General features: G+C 32.9%; 1 protein-coding gene across 1 annotated transcript; it reads right to left on the bottom strand.

Moving 5' to 3' along the window:
- Nucleotides 1–9,054: 9,054 nt before the first annotated feature.
- Nucleotides 9,055–11,007, bottom strand: LOC133689102 (aspartic proteinase PCS1). Its single transcript, XM_062108844.1, has one exon. The coding sequence runs from the start codon at nucleotides 10,639–10,641 to the stop codon at nucleotides 9,280–9,282; it is 1,362 nt and encodes a 453-aa protein (XP_061964828.1). The 5' UTR covers nucleotides 10,642–11,007; the 3' UTR covers nucleotides 9,055–9,279.
- Nucleotides 11,008–15,466: the final 4,459 nt, after the last annotated feature.

Genomic DNA, 15,466 nt, shown 5'->3' with positions numbered 1-15,466 from the left:
TTTACAATGTCTTTTTAATTATGCTCAATAGTTATGATATATGTATAAAAAGGATTAATTGATACAATTTTTTTTCTCTTAATACATACTTGTAGTGTCTTTCAACACTCAATAATTATATAGTGTTTTTTAGAAGATAACATGAAATAAAAAAGCAAATTATAATGTTATTTTTTTGGTATAAAGCTTGATCATCCTTGGTTTGGAGACATTCTTGATTGTAGCCCTAGGTACAAGCATTGGTATAAAAAGATTGAAATTGAATTTGAAATTTATAGTGAGTGTAGAAAGAAAATTAGGGATTTAAATGATTTAGGAATAAATATTTATATTTTTAAGAGAATTATATCGATCATTATAGGATGGAAGAGAAATCAACAATAACTCTAACCCTAATTCGCTTTTGAGTGGAAACCGAACTCTAAGATTTTGACTGATTGGGATGCTATCTATTTGACAAGCATTTTTATAATTAATAGGTATTTGCAGTATATTTCTAATGCTCAATTATTATATTATATGAAAAATAATGAAGACTGAATAAATACTTGTTATATCTTTTTCCTTGTCATTTTTTAAAGAGATTCTTGTAGTGTATTTCAATAGTCAATTACACTTATATAATTTTTTTAAAAAGAAGATCAGATGCAATAAAAAATTAAATTAATGTAAATTATTATTTTGAATTAATATTCAAACACCATAATTAATTCTAAATTAAGGGTACGTAATGATGGAGTTAAACCAAAGTAACCAAAGCAAATCATTGTAATTTTTTATTATATAAATTGTTGCATTAGGTACATAACACTATTTACGAACATGTTAATATATCCACTTCAATGGAGGTAAAGTGAGTAATACTTTTGTAACAATGATTTGTTTATTAACTCTTAAATTTGTAGCTACTACAATGATTGTAAATTGCTATTTTATATTTAATGAAGCAAAAATTATATTATCAAAAGTAACTTAACTTTTGTATCGGTAAATGATTCTATGTAGTTAATGTAAATTAATAAATTATTTTTTATACACTTATATTAAAAGAATTTATTTGATACACGCATCTTATTAGTGTGATGGATGTAAAACAACTATTATTATTGTAATAGTTTGAGTTACTTATATTAAGGTAATAATACAAGGCCTTCTCTCTATCGTTAAAAATTATAAGTACTATTACATATTTACAAACAATTATAATTGTTTTACTTATGGTAAAAGACACTATTATCATAATCAAAAGATATTTAGAGTTTCTAATGAAATGGTTTTAATTTCACTCAAATGTAATTTTATTAACTACCAGAAAATCAGTGAAAACTAGTAGAATTACCGACAGAATTTTTTTGTTGGTAATTTTTACCGACAGAAATAATTATGTCTCTAATGTTGTTGGTATATACCGACCGTATTGCCGACAGATTATGTAGATTTTTGAAAAGTTGCAATGGTGTGATGACGTTGATTTTTTTTTCAGATGATTTTACTGACGGAAAGACCGAGGAATTCAAATCGGGATCTCCATACAGTGACGTGGCACAGTCATCGGCGGACTTACTGACGGGTATACCAATGAAACGTTTCTGTCGGTAATTCCATCGGTAAAAGCCAATATATACCCACTCTGTGACTCTCTCTTCCTCTATTTCTCCCTCTTCTTCCCTTTCTTCTTCCCTATCCCAACTCTCCCCTCCTAAACTGCAGCCAACCACCTATCCCAACTCTCCCCCTCTTCTCAACATAAGCACTCAAGTTTCTTATAATTTTATACGTGGTCACAACATCTGTTCTCTAAGCAATTTATTGTGGATTTTATCATTTATTGTATGTAAATCTATCCTTTTTAGTTTTAACATTTAAATGTCAATTTTATTATTTTTTATTATGTATTTTTTCATTTTTATTTGTCAAAGAAACTTGTAGTATGAATGTATAATTTTGTAGTTGTTATAGTTTGTTTTAGATTTTGTCAAATTATATTTGTTTATAAATTATTGAAACTTTTTTTGTTTGAATTACACCGAATTACATGTTGTCATCATAATTTTATAGAGGTTCGATAGAAGTCATGGATGATTGTTCATGGATGTATCGGGACTCATCCCAAGGATTGAGGAGAATAGATTATTGTAACAGGGTTCAGGGTTTTATTAATTTCACAACATCTATTCCAAGGAATTTTACTGATGGCGATATTAGGTGTCCATGCAGAAAGAGTAAAAATAAAAAGTTTTTGCATTAAGATGTTGTAACGATGCATCTTCTAACTAAAGGGTTCATGGAGGATTATTTGTGTTAGTTTGCACACGGAGAACTATTTGTTCCTAATGAGAGCATGGTAGAAAGGGTGGTTGGGTCAACTTCTAGTGCTAGCAACGTGCATGAAGTTGTAAATGACAACAGTAATCCTTATAGGAATATGGTTATGGATGCAATAAGAATGAATGAAGGCAATGTCAGTGAATGTCCAATCGTAGAAGAATAACCTAATGCAGATGCAACAAGGTTTTTTAATCTGTTGAAAGATTCCGATGAACCATTATGGGATGGCTACACGAACAACAATAAATTATCGAATGTGCGAGAAACATTTTACCTGAAGGGAACAGGCTGAAAAATAACTTCTATGTTGCAAAGTCCATGATGAAACCCCTCGCTTTAGGATACCAAAAAATTGACATGTGCCATAAATTCTGCATGTTATACTACCTTGAAAATGCTGAGCTGACCGAGTGCATGACATGTGGGCATTCCCGTTATAAACTCGGAACTGGCAGGGGAAAGACTCTCATGACATATAAAAAACTTAGATACTTTCCAATCACACTTAGACTGTAGATGTTATTCATGTCACCAAGGACTAATGAATATTTTATTAATTTTATTTAATTTCAGGTTCACAAACATTGAGGCTGCTCGAACAATAACATCGACATTTAAATCGTTGATGGAGATTTCATTATTTTAATGGAGTCAGGTTTTCAGACATCCTGAGTGGAGACCTAATATCGATGCATGGTTTCGATGATTTCAGGTAGGTGTTAACTTCTAATTTCCAGCTTATTTTTAATAAATTATTTTTATAATTTTATATCTTGTACTATTTTTATTTTAAATGTATTATTTATACACATCACAAATTTGAGTGGGATAGCGCGAACAACAATGTTGTGAGGAGGGTATGGGAAAATCATGCGGCAACTAGATAACAACGACAATAATATAATTTTTTGTTTTATAATTTTATGTTCTAAATTCTAATTTGTTATTATGGAAGTATGTTGCGTGATTTTTGATATGACACAAAAAAAAGCAAAAAGATATGCTAGAGATAACGGTCTAGAAGGTTGGAATGAGGTGGCGGTTTGACGGGAATTCAAACCGCCATTCATCTCGGGGGATATATGGATGCAATATATTGAGCACATGATGTCTGAGCAGTTCACACGATGCTCACAATCCGATGTCGATAATTAGAATCGACAAATTCATGGTTCGATGACCACACACATCGGCAGCTCCGTCCTGTTCGGTGCACATGTGAAGCGGATGGTAAGATTAATTTAAATGAAATATATTATTAATTAATTGTTGTTGCTTATAAATATATTTAACTTGCAACCTTTTTTTTCCTTATAGGCTACATCTCTTGGACGTGAGTCGAACCCAATGAAGCTGTTTGTAGAGACGCAAGTGCGAAGTCAAGTCCGCCAAAAGCGGGTGCAACAGTTCGTGGACAGCTGTGCTCAACACTTCGTGGTATATTCGTTCAATCATTTTATTTCACAGGTTATTATTTTCTTGAATTGAATATGATGATTTTTTTTAATTTTCAGGAGACCTATAATAGCCGGTTGAGGGAGAGATATGGGGATGATTCTTCGACCCATCCGGATTTCGATATGGATTTGTGGATGGAGGCAGGATTGTCTGGTGGACCTGAAAAAAATCGGGTCTACGGGTTTCCAACACTACAGCCGAAATCTTGCGGGTGGCCCGTAGTGTCTCAACCGTTAGGAGCTGTCCATTAGTATCGAGCACTCAGTCTGAGGAGTTCATGGCCTTGAAACAACAATATGAATGACTCTCGGCGGATTATGATCCACTCCGTCAAATGGTCATGGACATTAGATCAAGGATGGGTGATGATAAATCTGCAGCCTCTTTTTAGTCGTATGGTCTCGGGAACAACCAGCCCCCTGCTCCTCCTCCAGCTTCGTTGTTAATCTAATTTAATTTTGTTTTTGAAACACATTAAATTTGTAATGAATATTTGGATGAATATTATTTAACATTATTTTTATATTTTTAATGTTTAATACAATTTTATTTGGTTAATTAGTTTTTTTACTATTAATAAATAGTTTTTTAAAAATATTTTAAATAAATACCTACGGCCTTACAGACGGAACCGACCCGTCGGTATTTTACCAAGAATTGCAAAACATTACCACGCATGCCACAATTACCAACGAATATATTCCGTCGGTGTTTACCATTAATATTATAGACGAAATATATCCGTCAATAATGTACAGAGAGTTTTGAAATATTTACCGCTCATGTCACAATCACTGACGGTCATTCCGTCGGTGATTTACCATTGGAAATACAGATGGAACATGTCTGTCAATAAAGTTCTCACGGAAATTTTTTTGGGCGCTTCCCTCGTCAGTAAGACAGTCGGTGTTTGGTTTTTTTTATTTCCGACATAATCAGCGACAGATAGGGGGATTACCGACGATTAAAATTCTGATAGACATATTTTTTCAGTAAAATGTTTACCAACGAGTTGTGTGTTTTACACCGACGGAATGAATCTGTTGGTAAAACTGTTTAATGGTGTAGTGTAAATAAAAAATTGTTTTTTATTATTGTTTTTTGTAGTAAAAATTAACTATAAATATTATATAGTGTAAGATATTAAAAGACACTATAAATTAATATCTATTGATTTAAATAATTCATAATCCAGACAATAAATTCCGTTCATGAAATATAGTTGATATGTTTAATTTTTAATAATTTGAGGTGTTAGTTCTACCTGTGAACATGTTCTTTTTATCTTTTCAATATATACAAGATATAAGCCTATTAATTACTTGTTTAAGTAAAAGGATGTTGCGTGTGCGCGTGTATCAACATAGCTGATTCCATGTTTAATATCTTTCTCTAATTACTTGTAAAAAGGGAAGAGGACATTAATTATAAGTGGAGCTACAATTTATTAGCAATGAATCCTTTTTTAATTCCCCATCGTCGAAGACCCTAATCAATCCTCTCTTTTACTTGATCTTAATTTGCTCATTTTTATCGATTTTGTTTTATATATAATTGAGTTCCTATTATTAATTTAGTCTTTCAGGCACTAGAGGCCTCTCAATCTAATGTCAAGCCAATTACCATTAATTTTTTATTTTATTTTCAAAAGCCAAAGAAAAACCTTAGGAAAAAATTAAGTTTTATATATTCTAAATAGAAATTGTACCCAGTCATATATTTGATAAAATCCAATATTTATACATATGTGTTTGTTTAATTCCAGGTGCTCAAAACTATGTTAATAATTTTCTAGCAACTCCACTGGAGATATCTCTACCTCTCATCTCTTCTCTTCAAGAAAAAGTTTCCAACAACCTATTAATGGCAACTAAAAAGAGCATGATAACCATTGTCACTTTCAAAAGCAAGGCTGCTAATTCAAGTCACTAACATACCATTAAATATTCTTTAACCCCATCATAAAAAATAAAATCCATCACCGAGTTATATGTGCAAACTAAGACGAATCTCAAGCTGATGTCGAATGCAAAAAGAGAACGAGATCTCGTTACTCTAAGGTTGAAACTACAAGTAACTCCACCTTAAGAGTCGAGTGAGGCATGTAGACTTTTCTTCAGCACTCAAAGTAACTACATTGGCAATTCACCAGTAAAGACTTCTCTATGTCAATCACCAAATAAGGCTTTGGGTTGTGGCACCATATTAAAGATGATGACAAGGACTACATCTTTGGAGGTTTAAGTAGATAACTTGAAAAAACTCATCGATGAGCTTTTGGCTTCACTCAAGACAAAAGACCACGAGATAAGAAAGTTGATAAATAAACTCAAAAGAAGAGCCAAACTTCATCTACCAAAGTTGTGCAAGTAGATCAACTAGATGTCATTGAGGATTCTATAATCAATGCTACAAGGAATATCTATAGTAGTACCAATGACATCTTCACCACGAATCAACTGAAAAAACTTATCAACGAAGCTATCATGGACCAAGTAAAAGTTTAGTTTAACCTTCATATTTTTATACGAAGCAATACACCTAAAGGATCAACCTGTTAAGGATGCCTCCAAGTTATCAACCATTAAAGTTTCAATAATTCAATGACAAGGGGAATCTAAGGCAACATATGGCTCACTTTGTGAAGACTTGCAATAATATCGGTACTGATGGTGATCTCATGGTAAAATAGTTTGTTTAATCCTTTAAAGGTAATGCTTTTGACTAGTACACTAACTTGGAGTCTAGCTCAACTGATAGTTGGGAGCAATTACAATGCAAGTTTCTTAACCGCTTCTATAACACTCATCATGTGGTTTGCATGATTGAACTCACAAATGCATGTCAATGGAAAAAGGAGCTTGTCATCGACAACACTAATCAATGAAGAAACTTTAGCCTCAACTATAGGGATTGACTTACCAAAACTTCTTTGCTATATATGTGTATTTAAGGGATGCATTAAGGACTATGCTAAATTTTACAAGGCATCAAACCATAGTCTTTTGAAGAATTAACTATTCAAGCACACGATATGTAACTTAGCATCGTTGCAAATGAAAAATCATCATTGCCTATGTAAGAGCCCAAGAGAAATAAATTTGAAGGTCGTAGATTTAGAAAGAGCGCTCCAAAAGTCAAGGGAAAATAGTATTTAGTAATTAACTCTATTGTCATAAAGGTACCAACTAGAGTTAAAATGAATGATCGGGCAACACTGACCACTTTTTCAAAAGGTGAAAGAAAGAAGTCATTCCTGAAAGAGCGATAAGAATATGTACTTCGGCTCAAACATATCTAGAATGCTAAATAATTTGCTCAAAGCAAATCTCATTGAGTTACTAGATTTGAAACGTTCTAAAAAAAAAACCAAATGGTCAATCTAAATTATTGCAAATATCATTGTTTTATTAGTCGTCCTGTAGAAAAGTATTTTATGCTAAAATATAAGATCGCAAGGCTAAATGAGAATGGAGATATCATTTTCGATGCCAAAATAACAACTTTAAATATCACCACTTTGATGAATTTAGGTTTTCACCAATCACTTCCAGCAATAGGTTTTCGCTCTTTTGAACCTATGAAACTTGGCATCCTTTTTCCTACTTCACTGTTTCCTTAAGTCAAAGCTTCAAGTACAACTCTTCTACCTTGAGTTAGTGACTTGAAGCTTAATTCATCTTATAATTGTGACAACAAATAATGGACTTTAGTCATTTACAAAATAGGAAGGAAAAAACATGTATGTATGATAAAGCCAACTATAATAAAAAATCTCGATCATGAAAAAGGGAATTAATAAGCCGATGCGTTGAAAAATACAATAAAAGTCCATATTAGTTAGAGATGATGTTTTTTCATCTTGAAGCTTAAGAAAGCTCGTTACACTGAATGATTACATGCCAAGAGAGTTGAGAATGATGAAAAACATCTCCCTACTAAAATTAAGCATAAATTAAGCATAGTTTTAATTGTGGAAACTAAAATTAAGCATAATTATAATTACTAAAGAACAAGGGATGGTTTGGTAAGATGTGGATCCGGTCGGGTCGAATGTAGTTGGGTAGGATAGTGTTTTGTTGCAGTGAAGCCAGGAGAGTTCACTTCCGGTGTCAATGACCATGGAGACATTTTGTGGAGTGCCAACCGTGAGAGAGACAGTAAGACTCACATTGCGGTGGAAAGGAAGCTTGTTTGGTCCGACTGGCAGCTGGTGAGGCTTAACTTTAGAGTGATATTTAAGCGAGATAATTAAGTGCTAGTAATATTCTTAACGGTTTTTTCTTAAGAGAAAATTCCTGAACAGCCACTTGGGTCATGCTCATGACTGCGACTAATGCATAAATCGGTAAGATTTGGTCCGACGTGATGGATTAACTTAAGGTGATGCGTCAAAAACATACAGACATTTCTCATTTTCCCCCCATCAATTCTTTTTTATTTTTTTGATTCACGTGGGGTGTCTGGGCTAGCTTGCGCGCACCACGACTATTCCCCACGGCCCACTGGACATCCTGCAAGCCCAGGGGTAGGTTAGGCACCGCGGGGGTGACAGACGTGCACATAAAATGTCGAACCCGGGACGGGAACGGAACAAGTCACACGGTTGACCACAGCAGTTAGGCCCCCCAAAAATCAATTCTTAATCTTAATCGTGATTGCTACATTAACTTGAAGTACTAAATTATTACACTTATAATAATAATAATAATAATAATAATAATAATAATAATCTCAAGCTTATTCAACTGTTGAATCAAAGAAAAATATAACAATTTTATAAGAAAAAAAAAGTGGAATAACTTGGGGATTTATAAATTTATGATTTTTTTAACTAAAAAGTTAAATATCTTATAAAATCTAACACTCTTATTTTAGACATTTAAATACACCATTAAGAAATTAAATTAAATTATAGACATCAATAGAAGGTTTTTTTTATATCTCAATACACATTTATAATATATAAAAAAGGGAGCAATATGCTCCCATCTCTCCGACCCTGGCTCCATCACAAACAATTTTAAAGACCGAATGTCCAATTTACGAAGAGGAAGAAGGAAAATTGTCTCCCATTCTCTCCTTCTTAGGACCTTGACTCTAAGGAAGTGGCTCGCCATCCCTGGATTATAAAATTAAAATCAGTGTAATTTAATTATCAGGTTTTAAGTTTGTATTTTAAAAGTTATTAGTTTGAGTTTTATAAATCTTAATAATATTAAAAACTTATATAATTATTATCTTTAAAATTTATAAAATTAATCAAAATAAATACAAACTTCCCCAAATATTTCTATTAATAAAATAAAAAAATCAATAGCATGGAACACAAAATGGACAGTAGTTCCTTCACAGAAAACTACTACCTACTGCCTCCCTTCCAAAATCCAACGTACAGAATAGAATCATCACACACGTACTCCTAAATGATCTTTAAAAAAAAATAAAAAAAGAAGAAGAAATCTCTCATGTGGGAAATGAAATATGTGGACCCTACAGGGCCACACCAAATCTCTGGCCAGCCAAATCACACCGTACCTGAGCCAATCCAATCCTTGATTTCTCAAGATCAAATTCCATCCACACGTTTTGTTGGTGATGATGACCAATCACAAATGCCTCCACACCCAACAAATCAGAGTTCCCAAATGACAAGCAATGCACCGAGTCATTTCCCCTCAATTCACCCGGAACCCGATATAATACCCTATCACCCGATACTGTCATTTCGGCTCCCCGAAACACTAAAGTTACCGTTGGCAACAGTGGTAAAACACGTTGGCTTAGCGGGACCAGGTAACATAAATCCATAGCCCCTTGAAATACAAAATCTGGATCCTCTAAAACCTTTAAAACACTGCTGGTTTGGTTCAGAAACGCGGTTCTCAAAGCATTGTAAGCAGGTCCGAGTAAAAACGAGAACTGTGTTCCCGAGTCAACCATGGTTTGACCAGCACCTGTATGATCGGGTTCGAAAGTTGATTTCGGTATAGGAAGCAACTTATCTAAAACTTTAATGCCTTCAAGCTGTACCGTGTAGGCAACCCGATCAAAGTAAGGCAACGGGGTTGATATTTGGATTAAGGGGGTGTAGTTTAATGGCACCGACCACGTCAAATTGGACTCGCCGAGAAGTAAAAGACCCGAAAAATCGGTTCCTGAAATGCAATAAGAGAATTTCGGGAAACCCAATTGGGAAACAAAAGAGAGCGAACCACGGTTCATGCCCATTAAACCGGTACTCTTAGAATCCTCATCAGAGTTAGAACTGAAAACCGAATCCATGCACCCAAAGACCAAACCGGAAATATCGGAGCTCCCAATGTGGAAAACATCGGACGCGAGATTTCCATCGGAGGAAGAAGCGTCAGCATAAGAAAGGGTGGCGTGGCAGAGATTATTGGAGTCACATGAAGCAGGTATAGGGAAGTCCTGGGTCCGATTGGTGCAGGTAGGTGAAGAACAAGGGATGGTTTGGTAAGAAGTGGATCGGGTCGGGTCGAATGTAGTTGGGTAGGATAGTGTTTTGTTGCAGTGCAGCCAGGAGAGTTCACTTCCGGTGTCGATAACCATGGAGACATTTTGTGGTGGAGTGCCAACCGTGAGAGAGACGGTAAGACTCACATTGTGGTGGAAAGGAAGCTTGTTTGGTGATCTGGGTACTGACCCGGAAGGGATAACTTGGGTTTTGAGTGGCAGGATCAGCATTTTTGGTGAAGAAGACAAGCAGTGTTGAGATTCCATAATCAAGAGAAGGGTTAAGACAGTGTGAGAGAGAAGAAAAAGGGATTTGAGATATGGGTTTGTGTAAGAAGTGCAGGGAATGGAAGTGCTTTCCATGATGGAATGAAACATTACAAGTTAGGTTAAGTACTGAGAATTAAAGATCTTTGTTGGAAATGAGAGACGAGACTGAGCAGAGAAGCGTTTATGTGGACAGAGATCTATTACTAGACACTGCTAGTGAAGAAAATCTGCAACCGTGCTTGGGTTACCCAACTCTGACTAAAGAAACTTCTCTTTCTATTTTGGATTTTTTTCATTTTTTGGAGGGTGATGTCTGTAGAGACAAGCTGAGAGGGTGGAGCAGTGTTGCCAAACAGAGAAGATTCTTTGATATGTTATGGTTTCTTGCCAATCCAGTAAATTAGCTTAGCTTATATCAGTTTGTTTCAAGCAGAAGCAAATGCATATGCATTCAGAGTAATCTATTATTATTGATTGATTGAAGGCTGAAGACATCCCTTTTTGTGAGAAATGAAAAGGACCCGGTCCACCTGTGGATTTCTTTGTCGTTCTGAAAGAATTACAGCTTCAAGTCCACTTGACTCCTACACAATTAGGTCTTTCATTCACTGATGAAGGTGAACTTAACCAGTAATTTGGCTGCATGGTGAAACCAAGCCCAGTTAATGGAAACGGCGACATTCCCTTCTTGCCCTAAGCTTTTTCTTTTTTCCTCTTCAAAAGACTTGGCTGCATGGTGAGTTGGTAAAATGTTCTTTTCTACCAATCACAACTTCTCTCGCACTTTCACGTTATTCATGACTGCCCGCCACTGGACCGCATCATTCATTGATTATTTCTTCATATCTTTTCTCTCTTCATCCCGTTCATCTCACAGTTTTACCATTTCCCCCTTCATTCTTTACATTTTTTAAAAAAAATACATTAAATACCCATTCTGTTCTGTGGTGAATTAAATACTCTAGTAGCACTTTTTAGTCTTACAGGACCGGTTGATATTGACACTGCACCGGCCACCGTATACCATGAATAGAGAGTTTTGTTTTTTCTCCTCCTCGCCATCCTGAATAATTATTGAGAAAAGATAAAACAATGGCACCCTCGTGCTCAAAGCATGGCTCCAATCACTTCTGTAGATAACAACAACAACAACGTACGTTGCTCCCAGATTCGCCAAAATAATGGAATCTCTGTTTGAGGGGAGGGCATGATTTAGATGTTAATTAGGTGTTCAAGGGCATGGAAATAATAATTATTTTCCATTATTTTTATTTCTTTTTAAATCAGTATGAAATATAATTATTGTTGTAAATAATAACTATTAATTTCTATTTCTTAAGATAATAAAGGTTTGATAATTGATAATTAATCATTCTAAGATTATATATATAACAAAAGATGTCGTCCTTAAGAAAGTGATCATGCATGAATATTCTTCAACATTCTTTGACATATATTAAGAAAATTGATGTTCTGAATTACGTTGATTTAAAATGATAATAATAAAAAATTAACTATCAAGTAAAAAATAATGATATTTTTTAATTAATAGATATGGATTTATTGATTAAAATTAGTTGTCAATTAACATAGATTGCTCGAGCACATTTTCACAATTGATTCTTACTTTCTTTTAATTAGATTTTTAATTAGGTGATGTGTGTTTATTTTTTTCATTTATCAGAATTAAACATATTCATGATATATATATATATATATATATATATATATATATATATATATATATATATTTTAAAAAAGTATGATATTAAATGCTACTTACAAAATATATATTCATATAATTAATATTGATTTATTTTAATTTCATTAAATTAATTTTCTTACATTAATTAGAACATTAAACAAAATTAATAAACTTGTCTGCAGGTACGCGGGGTTACTATACTAGCAACTGCATTCACTACCTTGTACAGGAACAAGAACCGCTTTCACAAAATGAAACAGGTAGCCTCGTTATAAGCACATAAGAGTCAGGTGGTAGCACATGCAAATGCTGAATTGTCTAACAGCAAAACATATAATCGTGCGTTTTTGGGTCCATAACAAGGAGGTGATGTTTCCCATTTTGCTGTCGGGGTCTTTTGGTAATGGCCGTACATTTATTTTCTAAAAATATTTTTATATCTAAAAATAAATATGTAGACTGTGAGGATGTTGTTATTATAGTAGACTCATCAGATAAATTTTTAACATTCCTAACTTAATTTTTTTATCTAGCTTAAAATTCAAATTAAATATGTATAAATTAACTTGAGATGACATTATCAACTTAAAAAATTAAAAATCAACCCGAATAACTAGTAAAAAACTTGATTTGACTAAAAAAAATATAAATATGATATTTTTTTAAACTTAAAACAATAACATATTAGACTGACCCAGACTTCGCAACTTAATCCATCAAACTCGTGATTTGGATTATGGATTTTACTGGGTTTAACAACCTTATTTTTTAAAATTATTTTTTACTTAATGATATAATAACAAAAATATATACTTATAAAATTAAGCACCAATCAAATATTTAAATATTTGTTTGAGATTGTGATAATTTTATTAAAAATAAATTATGAAAATCAATGTAAAATTAAATAAATATTAAATGATAAAATTAAAAAAAATAAATAAAAATAAAAGCACAAAATAATATACCATCAAAGAGGAAAAGAAAAAAGAGAGCCTGAAAGGTATGACCGCAAGGTTGGAAGAACAATGAGAGTTGTTGCCGTGATGGAAAAGATTTGATGAGAATCCAGATGTATTGCAGCAAAATTCATGTGCGTGTTTGGGAACGATGATGACAAGCTATCAGTCATCATGCATGATCACGTACTCCACACACGAAGCATACGGATTGAAGCTAGCTATTGTCCATTTAGTTCTCGGAAAAAAGATACTGAAACTAACAGTAATAGAGAAGTGAGATGAACAACATAATACAGCAAGAATTCGTTGCCCTTACATATAACTCAACGTAGAATACCATCTGCAGTGGCCCAAATCCAACTGTCTGCTCTATGGAACAACGAGAAATCTGGTTTTAATGTAGCAAATACAACTCCTGAATGCATTAAATTGACTTCTGTGTGTGCTTAAATTTATTAATTGTTGACATATCACATATATTATGATTTCACTTACTGATATTACTAAGCGCCCACTAACTCCAAAAGCAATTTGTCCAATATCAGGGTAAGTTTTTAATGCAGGATCAGAGCTTTCTAAGCAATTTTTTAATAATATCCCAGTGCAGCAGCAGTGAGAGTATTATGAGGCTAAAGTCTCAACAACCCTCCTTCTTTGAAGGGCATAAGGCCGAAGTACTAAATAACCATTTCAAACTATTTACGCTTCAATCTTTTATATATATATATATATATACACACACACTATCTTATGTTATTAATTAAAAAAAAATAATAGTGATGAGTTTGAACTTATGATTATTTAATTATTCAAATTTCAATACTATATCAAAAAATTATCTTATCTAAAATTTTAAGCTACGCTATTTTTCTTGTCGACGACACTTTTTTCAGACTCTTTTTTGTCCATTAGCATTATGAGACCTCAAAATATAATTTATATTATTCTCTAATTAACATACTCTGTTAAGTGAAAGTTTTTTGGGTTTGAAACTTGTACAAGTCTATATTACATTATGCTTATTTTTTATTAAATAAAATAAGGGTGATGAGATTTGAAAATTCATAATCTCTTGGTTTATAAAGTTATCATATTAAAGAACAATTTCAATTGAAAAGTTTAAGTTGTTTAGGGAGGCCTCTAAGATATGATTTATATTATTTTCTAAAATAACTAACATTTATTTCTACACAATAAAAATATAAAATAAAGCAAGTTTTAGAGAACAAAAGAATCTAGAAAATAACCATCAGCTAGCATGAGTTCCCAGATTGATTTTTTCTTTTAAAGGAAAAGAAAGAAGCCAAGCTCTATCATCTCTTGATCGGAACATTATGGTGTCAGTTTCATAATGCCACAACTCTTCTATGGCCTAGTTTTAGACGATTATGAACAAAAATTAAATAGTTAATCCAGTAGTTTATAGAACATTAAAACCTTCAACTGCAAATCAAATCAACCTCCATGATGGAAAAAAAACATGATTTTTTTGTTTATTTTAATATTTTCATGTTAAGTGGCATGTAGTCCTTTGAAGACTTTTCTGGATTGATTCGGAGATTTGACCATTTTATAGAAGGTTAATGATTTTGTTTATCACATTAATAATGGAGAAAAAAAAAGCTTAGAGATGAGAAGTTTTTCTACTATTGAGGACCGATTGGAATAAAGAACTTCTTTGATGTGATGATGCCAATTCATTGGTAGATAATTTTGAATGTGAGAATGTAGATGACTTCACAGGTGGTATCGAGCTTGGATCTTCATTGCCGAAACTTTGATCGGAGATGATTGGGATACTTAGTGAAGAATTGACTTCCAAACCTTGACATCTCATCTAAACTGAAGTTAACTGGTTATGCCCGCCGTATTGGCCCCTCTCAAGAACCTAACGGAAAGAAGAGTCAAGCCAGGAAGCATGTCTATTGCTTTTCTATACATATTTAAGTGTCAATCTACCTTTTTTTTTTTATGATATCTGAGTGTCTCCACATATGTCTCCACATATGTCTCTGTATATATCATATTACTAATCGGTTGATTATATATAATATTAATTTTATTCATGTAAATATTTTTTATATCAATAAAGATTTATTTATCTTTAATATTTATCAAATATTTAATTAATGAATCTAGAGTATATATAAAGTTTTTAGAAGAAAAATATTCTGCAAAGAAAATTATAAAGTTGTTATAATTATGAGATTCTCATTACATCAAAACATTGTTCCTAACTATTCTTGGTCAATGTTCTATTAAAAAT

This window comes from Populus nigra, chromosome 3, assembly GCF_951802175.1.
Source record: "Populus nigra chromosome 3, ddPopNigr1.1, whole genome shotgun sequence".
In the NCBI taxonomy this organism is placed as follows: Eukaryota; Viridiplantae; Streptophyta; class Magnoliopsida; order Malpighiales; family Salicaceae; genus Populus; species Populus nigra.
Note: the sequence above shows the minus strand (reverse complement) of the source record. Positions and strands in the feature narration are given on the sequence as shown.

Coding starts and splice junctions, on each gene's coding strand:
- LOC133689102 (XM_062108844.1), bottom strand. CDS start 10,641: ATGTTTCATTCCATCATGGAAAGCACTTCCATTCCCTGCACTTCTTAC.